The sequence below is a fragment of the Haemorhous mexicanus genome, chromosome 2, assembly GCF_027477595.1.
Source record: "Haemorhous mexicanus isolate bHaeMex1 chromosome 2, bHaeMex1.pri, whole genome shotgun sequence".
NCBI classification, from domain to species: domain Eukaryota; kingdom Metazoa; phylum Chordata; class Aves; order Passeriformes; family Fringillidae; genus Haemorhous; species Haemorhous mexicanus.
This window is the reverse complement of record NC_082342.1, coordinates 563,810-587,257: the sequence shown is the minus strand read 5'-3', so window position 1 is coordinate 587,257 and position 23,448 is coordinate 563,810. Positions and strand designations below refer to the sequence as shown.

Below are 23,448 nucleotides of genomic sequence, written 5' to 3'. Positions count from 1 at the left end.
AGCCCCACCTCCGCCGAGCCATCCCCACCTCCAGGCGGGCCGGACAAGGAGCGAATGGCCCCGGCTCTGGTGGCAGAGGGAAAGCCTGGCTGCCGTGGGGTCAGCGAGCATCGGGAGAGCCCCGGGAGCAAGGGTGAGTGCGGCGGCGCTGCCCGCTGATGGAGCCGCTCGGGCTCTGCCAAAGGTGAACTTTCTGCTTGTGCAAGGCTCCGGCTGGGGCTGGGAGCAGCTCCACGGGGGAGAAAGAGGAGGGACTGCTCTCCTGCTCCCTGCCAGCCTGGGCACGTGTGCTGTGTCGCTGCCTCTCTGCTTGTGCTTATTTATCTGAGGGTCTGTTCTATCCCCAGTGGGGCAGCCCCACTTCTTTCTCCCACCGCAGGGAATTTTTCCCATTTTCCCAGCGCTGCCCCGATGGTTTTCTCTCGTGGTTTCACTTCTATAGGGGCAGTGGCTCTTTGCAGCCCGGATCTTGGGAGGAGGCCAGGCAGCGTGGATCTGACCTGTGCCTGGCTGCCAAACCTCTCAACCCTGCCCAGAGCTCTCCAGCAGGGAGGAGAACTGATCCTGCAGCCCCCGGGTCACGGGAGGCTCTGGGGTCAGTGCTGAGCTGCTCCTGCCGAGCTTTTCCGTGGCTGCAGGGCTCTGGGAGCAGCAGGCTGCCGGGTTCCTGCTGGCTCCAGTGAGGGGACTGCCGAGTCCCCTCAAGCCCTTGGGGTGGGCACATCCCCCGGGAGCCAGCCGTGGGAACAGCCTGTCCTCCCCGGAGCACGGATTTTAGGTTTGGGGCGAGGCTGGCCACACCTGTGCCTCTGTCAGGTGTCCCTGCTGGGCATGGGGACAAGGGGACTGCTCTGCAGGGGTGGGTGGGCTCGTGTCCCCTCCTGTGTGGGGGCTGCTGCTCTGATCCCACCGCTGGAGATGGGCACCCAAGGGCAAGGACACCCCTGAATGGGCAGCTCCTGTGTCAGGAGGGAATGGCACTGCCTGTCCCAAAAAACACTGCCCCTGGACCCTGGCAGTGTTCCAGGCCAGGTTGGACACTGGGGCTTGGAGCACCCTGGGCACAGCTGGCACTTCCAGGCTCTGCAATGCCTCACCCAAACCCCCAAACCCTGCAGGGCTGCTGGGCCTCCTCCCCTCCATGCAGCAGCCCAGGGCTCTCTGGGGACCTTGGTCTGGTCACAGCTGGATCCCAGCCCCGGTTCCTCCGTGGTTCCTGGCTCCCAGTCTGCTCCCAGCCCTGGTTCCTCCATGGTTCCTGGCTCCCAGTCTGCTCCCAGCCCCGGTTCCTCCGTGGTTCCTGGCTCCCAGTCTGCTCCCAGCCCTGGTTCCTCCGTGGTTCCTGGCTCCCAGTCTGCTCCCAGCCCTGGTTCCTCCGTGGTTCCTGGCTCCCAGTCTGCTCCCAGCCCTGGTTCCTCCATGGTTCCTGGCTCCCAGTCTGCTCCCAGCCCTGGTTCCTCCGTGGTTCCTGGCTCCCAGTCTGCTCCCAGCCCCGGTTCCTCCGTGGTTCCTGGCTCCCAGTCTGCTCCCAGCCCTGGTTCCTCCGTGGTTCCTGGCTCCCAGTCTGCTCCCAGCCCTGGTTCCTCCGTGGTTCCTGGCTCCCAGTCTGCTCCCAGTGCTTCCCTGGGGGAGCTGCTCTGCACTGTGCCCTGCTCTGGACCTGCCACATGTGTCCTGGCTGGAGTAGGTTAAATATTGGTGTCTTGAGCCATGATGTGGCTGAGTGTGGCTCTGGGGGATGGCCTGGGAGCTTCATTTCCCCCCTCAGCACCTGCCATTGGCACAGCAGGCTCTGGAATGTTGCTTTTCCAGGGAAGTGGAGGCAGTGGGAGGCAGAGCGGGCGGTGAGGGGAATTCCTGCCTTGAGACATGATTGGAACACCACAAGGCTCTGAGGCGCCATCCAGGGAAAACCGAGAGGGAGTGCGTGGCTGGAGAAACCCCAGGACAAGATCACACCCAGGGGTGCAGGAAAGGGCTTGTTGTTGTCAGGCAGCTCGGCTGGGGCCAGCTGTGCCTCCAGCTGCAGGTCTGGGCACCTCCAGAAGGTAATCTCCATTTTCACTGGACTTTCTGGGTCCCTCCGGGTGTGCAGCTGACAGTGCAGCCCACCAGTGCTAAATAATGGAAGAAGGACATTGGGTGGTTCCCCCTGGAGCCCAAAATACCAGCGTTTCCTCCTTTTCCTGAGCCAGCTCCAGCCCCCAGCACTGGGGCTTCACTCCAGCACTTGCTCCTTGTCCATCAGCACCCAGAAGTGTCACCAGGTCTGTCCCACCCGCAGAGTTTCCTCTGCTCTTCACAGCCAGCTCCTCTCTTGCTGGCTAAGGAATTTTCTCACTTCTCCTAAGCTCTGCTCAGTTCCCTTTCCTGGCAGCAGCATTTCCCTGCTCCTCCATCCATCCATCCATCCATCCATCCATCCATCCATCCATCCATCCATCCATCCATCCATCCCTGTTGCTTGCAGCATCATTCCCGGCTCCTGGTGAAGCAAGTCTTTCTGTCCACCTCCAAAATTTGGGGATGCTCTGGTTGTTAGTCCCTGGGTAAGTGTGGAGGGGTTAAAGAGCTGCCCTGGAATGTCCCCTGCAAATAAATGTTCAGGATTGGGGTGCAGCTGCTCCTCATGAAATACTCAGCGTGAGGAGCAGGTCTGTGGTCCTGGCCAGACCATGAGTGCAGATGGAGGATCTGGGCTTGTTGGGACTTTTTTTTTGTCAGAAGTTACAGATAATAAATAGCAGACAAGCTCTGGTTTGCTCCAGGAGGTCTCAGCTCCAAGGAGCTGCTGGGGTTTCCATTCAGGATGTGTGCTCGAGGCATGGGGCTGTTACAGGGGCTCTTGCTCCTTGTTTTGCAACAGCTTCCCCTTCAAAAAGTTCATTTTTCTCACCAGAGGTGTCTGTGTCCCTGGAGCCACTCTGGCTCTGCCCGTTTCCTCCAGCTGCTCCTTGCACTGCACACTCTCACAGCTTTCAGGGGGACTCAGCAAAAAATCTGTGTTTTTCTCAGTTTTCACTCCTGTCCAAGCAGCAGTGAAGTACAGAGGGGAAAAAACATCAGGAAGGTATTTATGGTGTATGAAACCCCAAATGGGGGAAGCTGTGGTTTGGGATCACTTCCCTCCAGGCTTCTCTTGGCAGGTGTTTGTCCATGGAGCCAAGCACTGCCTGCAGCCTGTGGAATGGCAGATTCCTGCTGGAATCGGGCTCTTCATCCTTCCTTCAGCGCTTTAACTCCCATCCAGGGCTGGAGCTGCTTGAGGCAGGAAGAGTTTCTGTGCCAGACACAGAGGAGGTGGTGCTGAGACAGAAAATGGACACAGGACAAGGCTTTCCTGCAGCACAGCCACATCTGTCCCTCCCAGGCTAGGGGGTGGCTGCTCAGCACCTGGCTCCATCCAGAACACAGGGGTGACTTCTGTCCTCAGAATACGGCATGAAACCGTGCAGGGAAGGAGCAAAACTGGCAAAGCTGGGAGGTCCTGGTGAGGCAAACCTCACAGACCCTTGAGCCACACACAAACCCACAGTGATGGGGAGGAAGGGGGGCAGGAGCATTGGGGGCTGTTGGTCCTGAGAGGCTGGACATGAACCAGCCCAGAAACTCACAACCCTGGGCTGGTCCTACTGCCTGGGCAGTGGGAAGGGGGGATCCTGCCCCTGAGCCCAGGTGAGAGCCCACCTGCAGAGCTGCACCAGCCCTGGGGACACAGCAGCAGCACCTGGAGCTGCTGGAGAAAGCCCAGAGGAGGCTCCAGAGCTGCTCCAGGGCTGGAGCCAGGCTGGGAGAGCTGGGCGTGCTCACCTGGAGAGGAGAAGGCTCCAGGGAGAGCTCAGAGCCCTTGCAGGGCCTGAAGGGGCTCCAGGAGAGCTGGAGAGGGACTGGGGACAGGGGATGGAGGGACAGGACACAGGGAATGGCTTTGAATTGACAGAATAGGTTTAGATTTGATATTAGGAAGAAATTGTTCCCTGTGAGGGTGGCAGGCCCTGGCACAGGTGCCCAGAGCAGCTGTGGCTGCCCCATCCACAGGCAGTGATACCAGGTGAGCTCCAGCTCCTGCCCCACATGCTGCAGTGCTCAGGGAGGTGAGGATCCCTCCGGGAAGGGCTCCAGCCCTGGCAGGGGGTGCCAGGGAGAGGCAGGGAGCTCTGGGAGGCCTCAGCACACACCACACTCCTGGGGAGCAGGGTTTCATCACTCCTGAAGCAGAGGGGTACCAGGGCAGGGCTGGAGCCTCTCCCTCGTTGCCTGTGCTTGCAGCTCATGTGTTCAACACCACTTTTCCTTTTTCCTCTAATTTTTTACCTCCAATAATGTTTTCCTATTCTAATTTGTTGTAAGATTTCTGTCATCTGTGGCCCGTTTCTCATTACACAGAGTCACTGAGCTGGGCCCATCTCATTTCACTTTCTTTTTGCCACGTGGTGCAAGACAGAAACAGCTCTCAGGCACATCCCTGCATCCCTTTTCATTCCCTGTCCTTTTCCATGCCCTGTGCCCGCTGCCTTTCCCTTCTGCTGTGTTATAAAGCATCTCTGCACCCACATTTTCCGAGACCCCAGGCACATAAACACACAAATTACCCCCCTCATAAATACACACCCTGACTCCCTTCCAGCCTCACTGCCACGGAGGCAGAATTATTCAGCAGAAGGAAGACGATTCCAGAATATTTGCTGGCATTTCGTTCCCCTGCTGGGGTTTAATTTGCTGTGTTACATTGGCTGTTATTTACTCACGCTCTGCTGAGCCCAGCGTGTGCCTCTCCTTGCTCAGCCGAGGGGAGCAGCTGGTGATGAAGGCTTTGGGAGGAGAAACAGCCTCGGGAATGGGACAGGGTGCTGAGCACCCAGCCCAGCCCCTGCTGGCACAGCAGGACCCTGGTGCAGCTCCCAGAGGGGTTTGGGGCATTTCTGCTGCCCTGGTGTCAAAGGAGAGGCAGCCTGGGGACGAGTGGAGCATCTTAATCAGTGCTGCAAATGGTTTGGGAGATTGTCTCACATATAGGCAGTGACAGGACACGGGAAAGGCTTCCCACTGCCAGAGGGCAGGGTTAGGTGGGATCTGGGGAAGGAATTCCTCCCTGGGAGGGTGGCAGGCCCTGGCACAGGTGCCCAGAGCAGCTGGGGCTGCCCCTGGATCCCTGGCAGTGCCCCAGGCCAGGCTGGACAGGGCTTGGAGCAGCCTGGGGCAGTGGGAGGTGCCCCTGCCATGGCAGGAGTGGCACTGGGTGAGTTTTAAGGTCCCTCCCAACCCAAGGGATTCTCTGCCCAGAGGGGGGGTTATTCCCAGTCTGCAGCTCCCTGCAGTCACTGTCCCCTGGGGGCAGGCGGGAGGTGCCAGGCAGGTGAGGCTGGGATTGCTGGCAGAATTTTAGTGGCATCACTTGGTGTGAGGCTGAGCTCAGCTCCCTGTGCCCACTGCACCCAGGGATTGCCATGCCAAGCCTTTCTGAGGGATGCACTGACCCAGGACAGAAGTGAGAAGAAAACTGGGCTCTGAGGACAAATCCTGCACCTGTGGCTGAAGGAACAACAGCAGCTGATGGATCTGCAGCACTCTGAACAGCCAGCCAGCCATCCATCCATCCATCCATCCATCCATCCATCCATCCATCCATCCATCCATCCTTTTTTTTTTTTTAAACCAGTTAAGTCCTATCTCCCTCTTTATCTGATGTCCTCTCAGCAGGATCAAAGTACTTTTCTGTTTAGTTTCGTTCCTAAGGGAGAGGAGGGGTGAGCTGGGCGGGATCTGAGGGCAGGGCTTTATCCTCAGTTTGACCTGCTGGCAAACCCTGCTGCTGTTTGAGGTCTCTGCTGAGCACTGCCCGGGGTCAGCCGCCCTCCCTCCCTCCTCCAGACACGTAAAGGAGAGTGGAAAGGATGACGGTGCATTCTGGATTTGTGGTTTGCAGGTCTAATGAGGGACAAAGACATGAGCACAGTTAACCAGGACATGGAGCCTGCTTCCCGCTCCATCAGCACTCCCATCCCTGGAAATCCAGGCTCCTTTGGGTTTCCTGCCTTTGGTGTTCCACCCTTTTCCTGCCCCCTGAGCATCCCAGGAGCTGCAGCAGCAAGCCCAGGGCTGTCAATAATTGATCAGGGCTGGAGCCAGACAGGTGCCTCTGCCCCAGCACTGCTGAGCCCTCCAGGGGCCGGGGAGTTTTTCCTGCCTGCTTCCATTGAGGATCAAATCCACTGTATTGATCCCACCCTGGATTTGTTACAGCAGTCTCTCTCAGAATGGGCTGAGGGCAGCAATTGCGTTCTGCAGAGGCTGCTGTGGCACTCAGAACTCGTGCAGGTCCCCTCTGGAATCCACCCCTCGGGGTTTATAAACACCACAGAGAAGGCAGGCTCGTCCTGCGAGAAGTTACATCAACCCCGCGTTTTGTTAATTTGTTGGAGGCTGCGGGTCCTCGCTCCTTTGCCTCTCATCATGGGGGAAATAGAATTACACACAACAATAATGGGAAGCCTTTCACCCCATTTGCTGCGGAGATGAAAACATCTATTAGAATGTGCTGAACAACAAGTTAAAGCCTAATGGCTCTAACGTGCCTCGGAACAATGCAGCTTCCTGAGCAGGAAGCCTGGCTGCTGGAACCCAACAAAGACATCGCCGGTCCCTGGGGAGGAGGCACTGACAGGAGGGAAGGAGACCTGCGGGCAGGCAGGGGCTGCTGCCTTCCCGCGGGCTGGAATTTCTTTGCGTGGTCGCATTTAGGTGGTGGCTGGGGCCCCGAAAGCGAGCCTGGAGGGGTTCTTCCAGGGGCATGCAGGAACGCCGTGGGTGGCAGTGGGATGCACAGGGATGCAGGGCTTGAATCCAGCAGTGCCCAGCACAGGCAGGGATGCAGGGCTTTAATCCAGCAGTGCCCAGCACAGGCAGGGATGCAGGGCTTGAATCCAGCAGTGCCCAGCACAGGCAGAGATGCAGGGCTTGAATCCAGCAGTGCCCAGCACAGGCAGGGATGGGAAGAGCTTGCTGAGCAAGGAGCTGCTGTCCCTGAGCCTGGACAGATCCCTCCAGAGGGATGCAGAGGTTGGGTCCTGGTCAGGGCAGGGCCAGGAGTTTGCATCCCCTCGAACTTCTGGGGTTCTGCAGCCTGCTGAGATCCCTCTCAGAGCCCATTTCTGCAGCCCGTGGGATCCCTCTGGAAACCCATTTCTGCCACTCACTGCTGCCCTTCGATTCCCACTTCTCCAGGCAGCTGAGGTGCCTCTGGATGGCAGCACAGCCATCAGCTTTGCCAGCTGCCCTCCCGGTGTTTGCAGCTGGCAGCTGGCTGAGGGTGCCCCATCACCCCTGCCATCGATAAGGAGTCACACCGACCCCAGAAATGTTGCACAATATTGTCTTTGGCTCTGCTGAGCAGCATTTCACCTCCCAGTCCTCTGGGGTTTAACATTTTGCAGGCTTGCTTTGTTGCTTTGCAGAATCAAAGTGCTCGGAGCAAAGGAAAGCCAGGAACAATCAGTGATTGCTTGGGAGACCTGTGTGCCCGCTGTGGGGGTGTTTGGCAGGACTCTGCCTGCTGAGCAGGGGGGGATTGAGGCCCAGCCACGAGCATTGTGCTGAATGATTTATCCCTGACAGGCTGACAGGATGACGAGGAGCAGCCAGCCGGACGCGGCCCGGAGCAGGCTCTGCAGGAGCCCCTTTCTCAGCATCAAGGTAAACACCCCCTGCCTTCCCCAGCACCCCCTCGGCTCCCTGGCCTGGGAAGCAGCAGCTCAGCTCCCTGCAGGAGGGAGGGATCCTCCCTGTGAGGGTTTATGGACACCAGGTGTGTTGGGGGAATGCCCCCTGTGTTTCCCAGGGCACAAGTGCCTTTGGTCTGCAGTTGTCTCTGTTCCAGAGCCAGTGGTGGGGCAGTGATGTTTCAGTGCAGGTTTAACTCCCAGCTCCTCCAGAGAATCCCAGGATGGGATGGGTTGGAGGGACCTTAAAGCCCATCCAGTGCCATCCCCTGCCATGGCAGGGACACCTCCCACTGTCCCAGGCTGCTCCCAGCCCTGTCCAGCCTGGCCTGGGACACTGCCAGGGATCCAGGGGCAGCCCCAGCTGCTCTGGTCACCCTGTGCAGGGAACAATTCCTGCCCAAGAGCCTCTCTAGGCCTGGCTTTGTCAGTGGGAAGCCTTTCTTCTAAGTCTTGGGTCCTCCTGGATTTGGTGCAAGCCCAGGCTCACCAGGTGAGGGTTTGAGGAGCTCTGCAGAACCTCAGGCTCACCTGGAATGGTTCCCTGTGTCTTGCAACATCTGCTTCATTCCCTTCTGGCTCGATAATCCCTTGTTATCAGTAGTGGCACTAACACCAGTGCATTACTACACTCAGGGCAGTTGGAAGCCAATTACCTGGCTCATGAGAGAATCTCACCAGGCCAGAGGGCCAAACATGACAGTCGGACTTAAAGGCTCAGGATTTCTCTGTCCCTTTTGCGGGGAAGATTTGGGGTTTGAGGGTTTTTGTACAAATGCTGGTGCATTTACTCACCCTCCTCCATGTGGCAGGAGGAAAGTGAGTCACTGAGGCAGAGGCTAGCAGAGCCTGCACAGAGGCTGGAGATACACAGCCATGGCCTGAGGCTCTTCCCCAATCCTCTTTCAGCCCCTTCAGCTGGTTTTTATCTGGTGGGCTTTGCTTGTTTCTTCTTTACTCCCCAGCAAGGTTCTCTCTAGAAATATGACCCTGCTGATTTTTCCATGAGGAAATATTTTAAAGGGGTTCAAAGATTGAACCATTGAGGGGCAAAGCTCAGGCCTGTGAGCAGAATCAAGCTGTATTTTGCTCTGTCTGTGAAGATAGATCCTAAAATCCCAGACTGGTTTGAGTTGGGGGGTACCCCAAAGACCCTCTTGTTGCAAGCCCTGCCACGGGCAGATGTGGAGGAAGCTCTTGTCACCAAGAACACAATTATCCTCAGCACAGGATGTTTTCCCCTTATCTCCTAGGTTTTTTTTCAAGAAGTTAGGCCACCCTGTCCGGTTTCTAAATGACTTCCTCAGAAAACAAAACTTGCAGCCCAGGGTTTGAATGGCTCTTGCAGAGACACAGAACCATTGCACAATGTGGTTGGATGTGTTTGAAGTGGCTGAAGGACCAAAAATCACAGCACTGCAGTTTTTATGGGTATTTATATCTCCAGAGAGTGTGTCACAAAAACCATGAACCACATGTCAAAATGCAACTGGGGGACATAACCTAAAACTGCCCTGCTTGGCTTCAAGGAGCCTTATGATTTAGCTGGGATAATTGGGAAGGAATTGTTCCCTGGGAGGGTGGGGAGGCCCCTGGATCCCTGGCAGTGCCCAAGACCAGGCTGGATGGCACTGGCAGCCACCTGGGACAGTGGGAGGTGTCCCTGCCATGGCAGGGCTGGCACTGGGTGGGCTTTAAGCCCCCTCCCAGCCACAGGCCCAGCCAAACTGGTTCCAGCTGTTTCCTCCCAGAGCCATTTGCCATAAGCACAGCCCAGTGTGCCTCTGCCACGTGCTGAGGCACAAGACCCTCTCTGAAAATAGCCTCCAGAACCTCCCAGGCACGTGGAGGGAGCGTGGTGGGGACGTGCTGCTGTCAGCTGGGCAGGACGGCCTGGGGAGCCCTCAGGAGGAGGGTTTGCTGCCAGGCTGCTCCATCCACACTGCAAACACAGGCAGCCCTTGGAAAAGGGCTTTTTCCAGACCAGCAGGAGAGGAATTACTGGTGTTTATTCCCAGGTCTGTGGTTTACTAGGATGGAGGGTGTTTCTCTGCTCCCTTGCACGTGTGGGGTGGGAGCAGCAGTGCCTCACCAGGGTTTGGGTTCTCTGAGTTATTTGATTCCATGGGTGTAGAGGGAAGGCTTTACAAGCACAGCTCAGCCCGGGGCTGCTCCTGGTGTCCATGGTCTGTTCTGCTGCCAGGGAAAAGGTCTTGGGAAAAGCCTGGTGTCTGCCAATCCAGGTCACCTGCTGGGCCAGCACATCAGTCCCACCAGTCCAGCAGATCCAAAGGCCAGGAAAAGCTTGCTCTTTCTTTTCCTGACAAAAAATTGGTGTCTGAGAGCAAAGAGCCCCTGAAGGCAGGACTGGGGTCCTTGCCCAAGGCACTGCAGGTCCTCTGCAGGGCCATCTCTCCTAAAATAGCAGTTTCCCAACCCATTTGGAGCTGCAGAGGATGTGGGGCAGTGCTGGGCAGCTGCTGAGCTGCTGTAAACCCCCGAAGTTCCGGGATTTGGATGCTCAGGGGGCTGTGTGCTAGGATGCCTGCAATGACCAGCTCTGGTTTCAGCCTTTCCCTCTGAAGTGATGTGCTCAGGAAGCAGAGCCTGCACACAGCCAGCGACGCGGAGGAACGCAGGGGGTTTAGCAAAGCTGACTCTGGGGACGCCTTCCTTTGGCTGGGTGACATTTTCCCAGTCCAGACACGTTGCAGCCGTCGGTGGTGACATGAGCCTGGAGGGGGGAAGGTCCTGGCTGCCGTCCTGGCGTGCATCACGCCAGCCCATCATTTGGGAGGCAGTGACCACAGCCCAGCCCCGCAGTTCCCAGGGACCCAGGGGTTTGACCTTCCCCCTTCTGTGCTGGGGATGCTGCCCTGGCTGACAGAGCAGCCCAGTTTGGCAGTGACCTCACTTGAGGCCTGGATCAGAACGAGATGTAGCAGAAATCCAGGCCAGGCTCAGCAGTTTCTCCGTGGTGGGAGCTGCTGCAAAACACACGGAGCAGGAGAAGCACCCCAAGGGTTTGGGCCAGGCCATCCAGCCTGTCCCACAGGGAGATGGGTGGGCCGTGTCCTGAGGGTGTGTGACTGTTTGGGCTGGTTATCTGAGCTCCTTTGGGGGCTGGAGGGGTGCCACAAGGGAGAGCCACAAGGCAGCAGGAGGGAGGTGGCTCAGATGGAGGAGGGAGGATGGACATGAGGGCAGATTATTTTCTGGGAGATGGTGGACTTTGACCAGGTTTGCTTCTGGAAGTGGAAGAGAGCCGTCACATTTTCCAAAGGAGATGTGTTTTACATCTAGGGCTTTGTGAGAAGGAAAGGAAAGCAGCCTGAATTCTTGTCCCCGACCTGCTGACTTGTTTGTTGGTGTGTTTGGAAGGGCTCATTCCTGTCCCAGAAGAGCTCCCAGCACTGGGGATGGCTGACTGCCTCAGGCTGAATGGGAACAGGAATGTTGTGCAACCTCCCTTCTGCTGCTGCATCCGAGGGACAGGGCCAACACAAACAGGGATCATCCCAGCTGAAGGCATGTGTTTGTCCAAAGCCACTTCTCAGCTAAGAAATTACAGCCTCCTCGCAGATACTGACCCTGCTGTGACTTTTGGAAGGGGCCAGTTTCATGGTTCTGACCTAATCTCAGGAGATTTCACTGGTGGCAGAGCAGGGGAGATGTTTCCACGGCTTGTGGTCAGAGGTTTAAGTTGGATAATGGTGCCTTTCTGAGGGGGATGCAGTGCTGCTCTCAGTGACCCTGCAGCTCTGGGTGACCCTGCAGCTCTCAGTGACCCTGCAGCTCTGGGTGACCCTGCTGGGGGTTCCATTTCTGTGTTGGCAGTTCTTTGTGTTCTGCCACGGGCTGCTGCAGCTCTCTCAGCTCCTGGTCTCCGGCTACCTGAAGAGCTCCATCTCCACCATCGAGAGACGCTACGGCCTCTCCAGCCAGACCTCGGGGCTGCTGGCCTCCTTCAACGAGGTGAGCAGCCCCCCCAGCCGTGTCCCCGTCCCCTGAGCGCTGTCCCCGTGCTGCCCTGCCCTGGGACACACCGCTGCTCTGTCCCTGCAGGTGGGGAACACGCTGCTGATCGTCTTTGTCAGCTACCTGGGCAGCCGCGTGCACCGGCCGCGCCTCATCGGCTGCGGGGCCCTGCTGGTGTCCCTGGCCGGCTTCCTCATGGCCCTGCCCCACTTCCTCACGGGGCCCTACGAGTACGACCACTCCGTGGCCAGTAAGTGCTCAGAAACCTGCTCAGAAACCTGCCTTGGGCCCTGGGACACCGGGAGGAAATAACAGAATGATAGGATGGTTCGCGTGGAAAAGACCGTAGAGATCATCTCATTCCACCCCTGCCATGGGAGGGACACCTTCCACCAGCCCAGGGTGGCCTTGGACACTGCCAGGGATCCAGGGGCAGCCACAGCTCCCCTGGCAGCCACCCTCACAGGGAACAGTTCCTTCCCAACATCCCACCTATCCCTGCCCCCCGGCAGTGGGAAGCTGTTCTGAAATGGCCTTCCCTCCAGGCACTGGGAGCTGCAAGCTGTTGGCTTCTCCTCAGGACATTTTATTTTTCTGGGAATGAAATCATCCCAGCCCTGAGAGGCAACAGCTACTGGTGGAAAGCAGAGCCAGGGGGATGTGAGAACCATGGAACCATGGGAAAGGACAGGAAAACAATCAAAATGCAGGCTGTGCCTCTGATTCCCCTCGTTTGCTGCACATCCAGCCTCACCTGCCTTCCCTGGTCTAGCTGGGCTGTCCTTGAGGTTTTGGACCCCACTGGAATATCAGCCTCCCTAGAGAAAGGGTTTAAATCACTCATGTAGGGAACAGGACAGGGTGGGTTTGGGATTTTCTGCCTAAAGGAAAATGAAGGGATGGGAACAGAAAGAAAGGAGAAAACAAGTTACTTGCTAGCTCCCCAATTCCTGCCATGAAGCTCCAGCAAACCTTCTAGAAACCTCCACTGAACAGCTTTTTTTTGGCTCACCAGAGGGAGTGTGGCTGGTTCAGGCAACTGCAGACACCAAAAGAAGGCTGAATAGGTGAATCATTGCTGGCTGCAAGCCGGAGCCAGGTACAACCCCAGCTTGGAAACACTGAGCTGGTGTTTCAGCAGTGCTGTCTGAGCACTTGGAGTTCTCCAGGATCTGGGGCATAACCATGGAAATCCTGCTGTCAGCACCAGCACCCCCTTGCCCGGGGTTCTGAGGAAGATGAGGGTGCTGGAATCAGCCTTTCACCTAGGCAGCTCCTCTGAGGAGAACGAGCTCTCATTTCCTGGGTAGCTGCTCACAAAATCTGCAGGTTTGCTCAGTTACCTGTATTGGGCAGTCTGTCAAAGGTGCTGGGAGTGACCCTTGATGGAGGAAGAGCCTTGAAGGCTTTCCAGGCTCATGACCCCATGTCTGTGAGCACCAGTGCAGTGACCTTTGCACCTTCTTTGTGTTTTCTTTCACTTGCCATCTAAGATAAGGATAAGGATAAGATAAGAGCTAAGATGAGGACATGGAGCTGCTGGAGCAGCTCCAGAGCTCCTGGAGAAGGCTGCAGGGAGAGCTCAGAGCCCTTCCAGTGCCTAAATGAAGAAGTCCTTTCTGCAGACCGAGCTCCTCAGAGCTGTCCCCTTGTCACCTCAGGCACCCTCAGCAACACCACGGACCTGTGCCAGCCCGGAGCCCCAAGGGCTGGAGCCAACCTGAGCGATGCCAGCTGCCCTCCCCACGGCTCCAGGGAGAACCACGAGGTGCTGCTGGTGATGTTCGTGGCCCAGGCCCTGCTGGGCATCGGCGGCGTGCCCATCCAGCCCTTCGGCATCTCCTACATCGACGACTTCGCCAGCGAGAGGAACTCCCCCCTCTACCTGGGTGAGGTGCTCCTGGGCTGGAGCTGGCAGCCAGGCCAGACTGGGCTAGTTGGCATTAATGAGAGCAGGGCTCGTTACAGCCCTGCTCTGCCCACGGCCAGCAAGGGTTCTGCAGAAAGAGTTTATGTGCTTCAGGCTTGGGCAGGCAGCAGGAGAGCTGGGAAACACCATTTGGGGCAGAAGCTGGGGTTTTGGGCCTGAGAGTGACAAAAACCGAGTTAATGACCATGAACTCCTACAAAGAGGCTTCAGGAAGGCCTAGAGGGACAGTCTGATCTCTGTGTTCACAAGTGGCAGCTGTGGGTTTAATGGGCAGCAGTGGGCACTCTGTTTAGCTGTCAGCAAAGCCAAAGAAACCAAAGAAAGCAAAAAAACAAACCAAACAAACCAAAGAAAGCACTTTCAACCACCTGGGAGATGGGAGGGTACCCTTAGCAGAGGGGGTGCTGGAGAACAGCTTGGGCACAGGCCCACAGGGTGGTGGGATGGACAAGGTGGTCCTTGCAGCTCCTTCCAGTCCTTTCCCAGCTGTTACCTGTCACAGCCTAGAACTGAATGGAGCAGCAAAGGTAGATCAAAACCCGGTCATTACTGCTGAAAAAAGGAAGCACAGCATCAAATTTTGCTCTGGTAGGTGATCCAAACCTCTCACAAGTCAGGTAGGAGTTGAATGTTACATGTGTGGATTTCTTTTATCAGTAATTCACAGAGAAGAGTTCACTGCTAACTTTTATCTCCTTCACCTTGTGAAAATTGGTGTTCCCTGGATTACTGATGCCAAGGGGCACCTCTTGTTCCTGGGAGTACTGCAGTCCTTCTAGGAGGCTGAGGACAAGTGTCAGGAAAGGTCTGAGCTGAGCCAAAGGGAATTCCATGTGGGAGAGGAAGATGGGGGGCATGGGGCTGTTGCTCTTGGAGACAAGAAAGCTGCCAGGGAAATGGGCTGTGCTGGAGGCAGGTGTCCCCCAGGTCCCTTTCCCAGGCTGAGCCCCCCCTGCTCTCGTGCCCCACAGGAATCCTGTTCTCCCTGACGGTCGTTGGGCCCGGGGTGGCCTTCATGCTGGGCTCTGCCATGCTGAGGTTCTACGTGGACATCGACAAAGTCAGCTCAGGTGAGGCAGCACAGGTCCTGGCAGAGCTTGGGGAGCAGAGGGGATTCCAGCCCCCTGGGGGCTCTCTGTCCTGTGCCTGCCAGTGGGGCAGAGTGGGCATCCAGCACATCCCTCTGCCAGCTGTCTCCATCCAAAGGAGCTCTTTGGACACCCTGGGGGCAGCAATGAAATGGAGAGAGACAATGAAATGTGATTTAGTGGTGGGATGATCGGGACAAACGCTGCTCAGGCCCCAGGACTGATGGTCCCAGGGCTGGGAGCACCACCTTGGGGCTGGTTGGTGCTGGGGTGGCTGGGGCCACGCTTTGGTGCACTGGGGTCCCTGCCTTGTCCCAGCACTGGTCTGATGCCCCTCTCCTCTCCTCTTGCAGCTGAGGTGCAGCTCACCAACAAGGATCCACGCTGGGTGGGGGCCTGGTGGCTCGGGTTCCTGGTGGCTGCCAGCCTGGTGGCCCTGTGTGCCCTGCCATACTTCTTCTTCCCACGGGAAATGCCAAAAGAGGTAGGAGAGGTTCTGCACACACACACACCTCGGTGGGGCTGAAATGCCAGCCACGGGAACCAGAACCACTGGCAGTGCTGTGCTTGGGGAGGGGAGGATGCAGTCCCAGATCCTCATGTTTACCAGAGGTTTGCCAGGGGAGGCAAAAGGCAGCCAGCTTTGTCCATCCTGGCAGCTTTTGTCGGGGACAAGTCACTAATTTTGGAGTTGAAGTTGAAATTCCATCAGTGGCCTCCTGGCAGACAAGGACAGCTCTTCTCCAGCAGAGCTGGGGAGCTGGGCAGGGAGTGCCTGTGCAGTGCAGAGCTGCTCCCCAGGGGTGTCTGGGCAGTGCAGAGCTGCTCCCCAGGGGTGTCTGAGCAGTCCAAAGCTGCTCCCCAGGGCCTGACACAGCTCAGGAGCTCCCTGAGTGTCCCGGCTGCGCATGGCAGTGCCTCAGGAGCAGCACAGCAGAACGAGCTGTGCTGGCAGAGGAGGTGTTTGGTGTTTCTGAGGGCTGGGATGTGGCTGGAGCTGCTGGGACACGCTCAGGAGGTGAAGCTGTGCTCCTCTTGGCCGTGCTGGAAGTGGTGTCAGTGCCCTCTATGTGTGCTGTACCTCGAGGCAGCATCGAAACCTCCCTGTCTGAACAAGTCTGTGCACCCGTGCAGAGTAATTCTTCATTTCTCCTGACACTGCCTGAATCTCCACAGGAATCAGTGCAGACTGGGGGTTCCCTGACCTGATTTGCTGGTTCAGCTTGGGGGTGCAGTGATTTACTGCTGGCTGACATGAGCTGTGAGGTGATGGGGTGCTCTGTGCATGGCAGGATGGGGCTGACCCCAAATGCAGCGTGCCTGGGCTGCTCTGAAGCCCTAGGGAAGGTCTGGGCTGGCAGGCTCTAGGCTCATCTTAGGGAAAAATTCTTCATTAGGGCTGATGGGAATATTAATTTCATAAACGCCTCTCGAGAGAAGATAATGCACTTCCAGCTAAAACAGCTGCACTTCCTGGCAAGTGCTGCACTCTGAGCAGTTTGGAAGGGTTTAAGGGGGAACAGGCTATTGATTTTAAAAGGAGCAGGAAGATTTCACCCTGCTCTGCTGGCTGAGATGTGTAGGATACACTTCCACATGGCTCAGCACCCACGTGTCCCTCTGCAGCATGTGAATTTCTTGAATTCTTGGATTTCTCCCCATTTTTGCATCTCCCTCAGAAAGCTCTTGGAATCTGCTGACAGTTAAAAATAATAGTAGGAAAATACAGTAAATAGCCAAATTCTGCCCTCCTTGCAGAATGGGAGGCACTGGGGCCAGCCACACCTGTCCCATGGGGGTATCAGCACCAGCAAGGAGCCCTGGCTAAAAATATTCAAACGAAAGCCTCTGCAGAAAGTTTGCCACGTGCTGTTCTGGGTAACACATGTGAGCTGTAGGAGCACACACTCCAAGACGTGCTGGAAATGGATGTTCTCCTGTGTGTGTGTGTGCTGTCCTGCCCACAGCACATCCCTTCAGGCACAGCCTGGAAGAGCAGAGCTCTGCTGTGCCCAGAGGCAGCTGAGGTGCTCCTGCAGCACCAGCGGGGATCCCACTTGTGGCCACCCTCCTCAGTGGGCATGGTGCAGCAAATGCTGGGTGTCACTGAGCCCTCTGTGCCTCTGGAGACTGATCTGCCTCCTCCCACCAGCCAAGACACATTTTTTATCCCACTGCCACCTTGCAGCTTCACCTTTTCTTGATGAATTCTTTCTTTGAAGTTCCTGGAATGGCTCGTGTTAACATTAATGATAGTGTGGGGCTGCTCTTTTGATCTTTTTCTCCTAAATTAGTCGCTCCAAACCCAGAACATTTTTATTTCTCTACTTTGCTGCTTGCCAGTAGGTTTCTAGCACCAAAGTATCCTGAATAATCCTCTTGAGGGCTGATCATGGCAAAGCCATGAGGTTGTCATGAGATCAGGAAGGGGATGAGAGGATGAGGCTCTTATACAGGAAAACCTGTTTTCAGTCAAGAACAGCTTTTTCCCCCAGTAATTCCAGTTTAATCCTGCCTCCAAGGGCCTGAACCATTCCTTGGAGTTGTGTCCTGGGTTGTGAGGAGCTCCCAGCACTCTCCAGTTGCTGTGTGGCCATAGTTTAGCTCGTGCTTTGCCATCTGCTGGTGTTGCTGTATCCCAAGGCAGGCAGCAGTATTGTCACAATATTCCAGTATTCCTGGCACACAGGCTCTGCCTGTCCTGCAGCTCTGAGGGTGACACACAAAGGGACTGAAAGGGGCAAAGCTGCTCTCAGAGACCAAAGCAGACACTTCCAGGGATCCAGGGAAGGCCACAGCTGCTCTGGGCACCCTGTGCCAGGGCCTCAGCACCCTCACAGGGAACAATTCCTTCCCAAAATCCCACCTAATCCTGCCCTTCTTCCTCTTAAAGTCATTCCCCCTTGTCCTGTCCCTCCCTGTCCTTGCAAAAAGTCCCTGTCCAGCTCTCCCAGGGTCCCCAGCAGGTGCTGGAAATCGAGGTCCTTCTCTGGAAAAAGGTACTGTGGTGCTCTGGGTGCCTCATTAAAGCTCCAAAAGCACCACCACAGGCAGCCCAGGAGCACAGGGCACGGTCTGAGGCACAAAGAGGGCAAGTGGCAGGACAGGCTACAGGAATCCTGCTCTCTACAGCTGGATTTTCCCTAGGGAGCTTTAAAGGCAGGCACAAACAGCAGCTAAAAATAATCCTCCCTTGTGGTGGGAGCAAGGTGCCCCTCAGCTGGTTATTTTAACACTCCTGGAAATAGGGTCCCTGGAGGGACCCACCCCTGCTGGAAGAGACATAATGAAGTGTTTGTAGGGAGCCTGACCTTGTCAAAAGGGAAATAATTCTTTCCCAAGCCGTGAGGCTTTACACTTTGTTTGTCTAATATGAAAATAACTTCTCTGACCTTACTTTTAAGTGAGCTGGGAGTGCCAGGGTCTGTTCACAGCCAGAGGGAAACTCTGCAGAAACCTCAAAATAAACAAGGAGAACCTCTCTCTCACAGAGCAGGTCATTTATCCCTGTTTCCAGGGGTGTATTTGGATCAAGCCAGCCTGCTGGCACCTCTGGCTGCCCTTCTCACAGGTGCAGGAGCAGGTGGGGAGAGCAGGAGCTGCCAGGGAAAGCTGCTTTCATTTTCCCTTCCTGCAGAGCCCTGCTCAGCCATGCCTGGATTTATTCCTGTCTGTGCAGGGAGATGGGGAATTTCCCCAGGCCAAGGTCAGGCTGGGGATGCTCTTCCTGATGCAGAGTGTGTGGCACCTTCATTCTCCTTCCCCAAAAGCCTGCCTGCCTCCTCCAGCCCCCTGAGGGTGGGAGTGATGCCAGTGGACTCATGGAATCATGGCATGGGTTGGGTTACAGGGACCCTAAAGCCACCCCTGCCGTGGCAGGGACACCTCCCACTGTCCCAGGGTGCCCCAAGCCCCAGTGTCCAGCCTGGACACCTCAGGGATCCATGGGCAGATAAAATGCAGATAAAATCCGATTGCAAAACCGTGCGATGCAACGAGTGGCAGCGAGGAGCTGAGTCCTTTAAGGACTCATCCAGGGAAATCCAAGTGTGGGGGCATTTTGCAAGCTGAGTTTGTTTCTCCTTGGCAAGATGCTGGGGCAGGGCTGAGCAGCCAGCTGGTGTTACTGCACCTTGCAGCTCCAGCTTGACAAATTTCTGCTGTGAGAATGCCAAAATCCCCCGTGGCAGAGGCACAGCATCCTCCTCAGGGCTTGGGCATCTCTGATGGTGCAGCAGCACCATTCCAGCATCATCCACAGCAAGCAGGCTGGATTCCTGCTTTTCCTTCTGCCCCTGCTTTCCTTCAGCCTACAGGAATGTATTTCCTGATCCTTTCAGGCAGCAAAACACCATGCCAGGGCCAAGGCAGCACAGGGAGAGGAGCTTCCCAGCTTCCCCCCTCTGTGAGGGCTTTGCTCCATGTGCACGCAGCTGAGCCACGGGAACATGGCCTGCAAGGGTCACACGCAGGGACATCCCAGACCGGGGGATTTGGGGGAGCTGGGGTTTTGTCTGGACGTGCAGGCTGTTGGCTCTCAGAAGTACAAACAGCTGGAAGCTGAGGAAGCCACGGGCAGGAGCAGCTTGAATGTATTTTTGGAAAATGCTGCAGTTTCAGAGCAGAGAAGAGCCCCTGTAAGGCAGTTGAAAAGTGAAAGGGATTTTATCTTTGCATTTGAAAAATGTATGAAAGCCTGAGCTCCAGCAATTCAAAACAGGAAAGGAGTTCATTGCCTCTGCCCTTAAAAAGGGCAGGTGGCAGCCACAGCACAGACACTGTGACCTCGCTGCTGTTTAATGAGCACTCTCATTTCAGAGCAGAGGAGTGGTTTCAGCCCAAGAGCTGTCCTTTCCTCCTGTCCATTACAGGTCTCTAATTGCTGCTGAATGAACTCATTTGCCCAGCTCGGGTCAGGGCTGCTGAGCTGATGGGGTGGCAGAGCTGTAAATGCTCTGTGGCTTCCCCTGAACACCACGCTGCCCTGAGCCCTGCCTGCCACTCCAGAGGCACAGCAGCACATCTCCAGCCAGTGTCCCCTGCTCCCCTGGCTCCCCTGCAGGCCTGCAGCTCCTGCAGGGGATCAGACCACATCCCAGTAATGCTCCTTTGGCTTTCTGCTGCCCTGGGGTGTTGGACACCATGAGGGAGGCTGCCATGGACCTTCTGTCTCTGACCCCTCCAGGGCTGGGACCCCACACTGCCCTTGCCTTAGGGGGTGACAAACATTTTGCCTCCATCCCAGACCCCCTCCTTGCCTGGATACATTTTCCTCTTAAATTTGCTGCCTCTTTCCTGCCCAGCAGCTTGGGAGGGAGCACAGAGGCATGGGGACTGCTCAAAGCTGTGCTGCTGGGGAGGCAGGTGTGTCCCTCCTTGGGTACCTGTGCCCACACACAGGGGTAGAACAAGCTCTGGGGCACAAAGCCATCCCCCTAAGGGTATCCAGCAAAGGTTGGCACCTCCTGAGTTTGGCACCTCCTTTCCCTGCAAAGGCTGGCCCCTCCTGAGTTTGTGTGAGCTGAGCACACGGTGTGCTGTGCCTGGGGAGTGGCACAGTTGATATTGATGGAGTGTGCACCACCACTGTCCCAGAGGTGGGAAAGGCCCTCTGCAGCATGGGAATGTGTCTGGATGCTGTCAGCCTCACTGGAAACCCGGAGGTGTGGGCAGGGAGCACAGCTGGACACGGCAGGGATGGCCATCCTGGGCTGCTGTGTGTCAGGGTCTGGGAGAGAAGAGGCCAGGGCAGGGGAAGCTGTGGCATGACACGTGCAGTGACAGCCTCTGGTGTGTCCCCAGGTGGTGAGAGGGAAGGACAGAGGCTGCAAGAAGAGGGAGGACTTGCTGAGCCAGCTCAGGCCGAGGTCCCAGCACACAGAGAGCCTCTCCCTGATGGAGTTCATCAGACGTAAGTGAGCCAACACCCTGATCCCACACAGACAGCAGCTCCCTGCTGGCACACACACACGGCCAGGCTGGGCCATGCCAGGGCTGCAGTGCTGCCAGGGCACAGGGATGTCCCCTGTGCTCAGCTCAGCTCCTGGATCAGCCCTTAACATGCACCTTAGGCTCAAGGTTGGGTTTAAGCCCCCTGCTCCCTGCCCACACCACCCTGCTGTACCTCCTGCCAACCAAAGCACCTGGCCTTGGTCACCTGAGTGTCACATGCCTTCCCTGGCAGTGCCCAAGGCCAGGTTGGACAGGGCTTGGAGCAGCCTGGCACAGTGAAGGTGTCTCTGCCCATGGCAGGGCGTGGAATGGGGTGGGCTTTAAGGCTCCTTCCAGCCCAAATCCTCCTGTGACTCTGTGATCTGTGGCTCGTGTGGGCAGTAGGAATCAGAGGCCAAAGTCTCACCAGAGCCCAGATGCAGGCAGGAAGGAGGGGTGCTAGCTGTGGGGCTGGAGCAGAGCCGTGGGCAGGGACAGACCCCTTCAGTCAGAGGGGTTTGGGAGCTGCTCTTGCTCAGTCCTCAGGCCATGGAATCAGGAATTGGTCCCACAGCAGCACTGGCAACTTCTCCTCCCCGAAAAGCCTCTCCAGACTCCCTCCTGCAAGGCTGGAGATGCTGTCCAAGGCAGGCTGACCTCCTGTCCCACTGAGAACAGCCAGCGCTGCCCGGGGCCAGGGTCTGGGCAGTTATAGCCCAGAGGGAGAGCTGAATCCAGTGCAATTAAATTGTTTGGAAGTGAGTGGGCTCTTTATGCTGAATTGGATCAGCTGGGCTTCAGTCTGTGGAGGCATCTGCTAATGCTTGGGATGTTTGGGTTTTTTAAATACTCTGCACTTTGGCAGCTACTTAAGAAAACCAGCCCTCTGAAGTCACTCCGTGTCAGCTTCCTCCATATTTCCCAAATATTATCCCGTTAATTTATTGCAAATTCTCCGTGTTCTCAAGGTCAGTGCAGGGCAGGCACAGCCAGGCAGGCGTGGGCAGGCTTTTCTCCCGCCAGTGGCAGCGTTTGCTGTCAGCCTAATGCTCAATTAGAGGAGGCAGTCGGGGGTTTCTTCCCCCCCTGACCTTGTGGCACTGTCATTTAGAAACCTGTGTGCTGGGAGAGGCTGCGTGGGAACAGATTGATGGTGCTCAGATGGGATTTTCACACCAGCACTCCGCTCTGTGCCTCCGAAACACGAATCAAAATGAGCTCCCTGCTCCCGGCTGCAGCTTTGGTGCGGGGCTGGAATCTGTGTGGCTGTGTCAGGGCTGTGCTAATAAATCCATTATTCCTCAGAATTTATCCCCCAAAGCCCAGTTCTGAAAGAAATGAAGTGTCTGGTTTATGTCAGGGAGCAGCCTTGCTGAAATCACCGGGTTCTCTAATGCAAAATTCTTTTTGGAGCCAGGAACGAGGTGGCAGGTCGTGTGTGATGGTTACATGGGACAGTCTGGGTGAAGCCCAAACTCTTCAGGGCTGGCTCATCTGCAAGTCCCTGGAAAGAGAATTTCCTTCCCATTTCACCACTCTCCTGCTGGTTTTGTTTCCTCTCTCTGTTTCTCTTTCCACTATTATTTTCTGCATGGTAATTTATGAAAGCAGCATTTGGAGATGAGATTCTCCAGCCTGAATCTCCTTGGAAGCTCCCCAGGCCAGGCTGGGCAGGGCTGGGAGCACCCTGGGGCAGTGGAAGGTGTCCCTGCCATGGCAGGGGTGGCACTGGGTTGGCTGTAAGGTCCCTCCCAACCCAAACCATTCCATGACTGTGGAGAAGGAAATGCTTTTGCCGTGTGTTCTGTTGCTTTGGGGATACCCAGAGAGCAAAATCGCTCTTGTGGCAATTTCTGCCGTGTGCTGCAAGCAGAGCAAGGGCAGCTTGGAGCCCATTGATCCCGAGGTGCTCCTGGGAGCCCCCTGAGCCTCGCTGGGCAGGCTGTGAGGGGCAGGTGCAGAGCCCTGGAGGCTCTGTCTGGGCAGGGAGGGCTTTGCCAGCCCAGCAGCAGCACCAGGATGGGGCTGTGTGCAGGGTGAGGGTCAGGCCAGGCTCTGGGGACACTCCAGCACTGAGGTCTCGCAGCCCAGCATGGAGCTCTTCTGGACTCAGAGCTGGGCACTGATCTTGGCTCTGGCAACACACTCTGCATGACACCAGCTTGCACCCTGCTCCTCACTCTCACAAACTCCTCCCAAATTCCTCCTGCTGCAGGCATCGGGTCTTCCTGCAGTGATGGAAGAAGTAGGGTTTAGCTTGCCTGAAGTCATTTCCATTGCTAATTTCCAGGCTTCTGTTGAAAACACCTGGGAGGATGTGCAGATTCTGCTGCACATACTGGGAATTAGCCCGTTAAAGGTGATCTTCAAAGCAATTGGAGCGCTGCACTCGTGACTCCTTTGTTTCTCTTATGGTCCCTAAAGGCAGTTTCAAGGATATTTTTTGTTTATTATTTTAGAGTTTCTACTTGTTTTTCCTTTCTGCCCAGCTGCTTCTCTGGAGCTGCAAGGAGGATCCAGTTAGGGATTGCAGAGGATGGAAATCTTGATGCTCCCACCATGAAGTGGGGACCTGCTCAGCTTTTCACCTCTGATCTGGGGTGTGTGTTTTGATTGAAAAGACCAGAGACCTCCAGGGAAAAGGACTTTTTGGTGGAAGACCCCACAAAAGGCTGGGCTGGCTCTCAGGAGATTTTTCAGCCAGCAAGCTGAGGTTTCCTATCTGCAACATGACTGAGAAATTCCAGGAATACTCTTCAAAAATCAGGACCTTTAGTGGTATTTGAGAGCAAAACCATCTCCC

General features: G+C 56.3%; 1 protein-coding gene across 2 annotated transcripts in view; it reads left to right on the top strand.

Annotated features, from left to right (window-relative positions):
• Positions 1 to 23,448, top strand: part of SLCO2B1 (solute carrier organic anion transporter family member 2B1) — a 32,303-nt gene continuing 8,855 nt past the window's right edge. Inside the window, exons 1-8 of one of the 2 annotated variants that reach the window (XM_059870940.1) lie at positions 1 to 133; positions 7,615 to 7,692; positions 11,586 to 11,693; positions 11,784 to 11,946; positions 13,358 to 13,585; positions 14,598 to 14,696; positions 15,068 to 15,198; positions 20,517 to 20,625. In XM_059870940.1, coding sequence (XP_059726923.1) covers positions 7,624 to 7,692; positions 11,586 to 11,693; positions 11,784 to 11,946; positions 13,358 to 13,585; positions 14,598 to 14,696; positions 15,068 to 15,198; positions 20,517 to 20,625 — 907 coding nt within the window. In that variant the 5' untranslated portion in view covers positions 1 to 133; positions 7,615 to 7,623. Of the gene's footprint in view, positions 134 to 7,614; positions 7,693 to 11,555; positions 11,694 to 11,783; positions 11,947 to 13,357; positions 13,586 to 14,597; positions 14,697 to 15,067; positions 15,199 to 20,516; positions 20,626 to 23,448 lie in introns of both variants that reach the window. The other variant, XM_059870949.1, reaches the window with a different exon arrangement.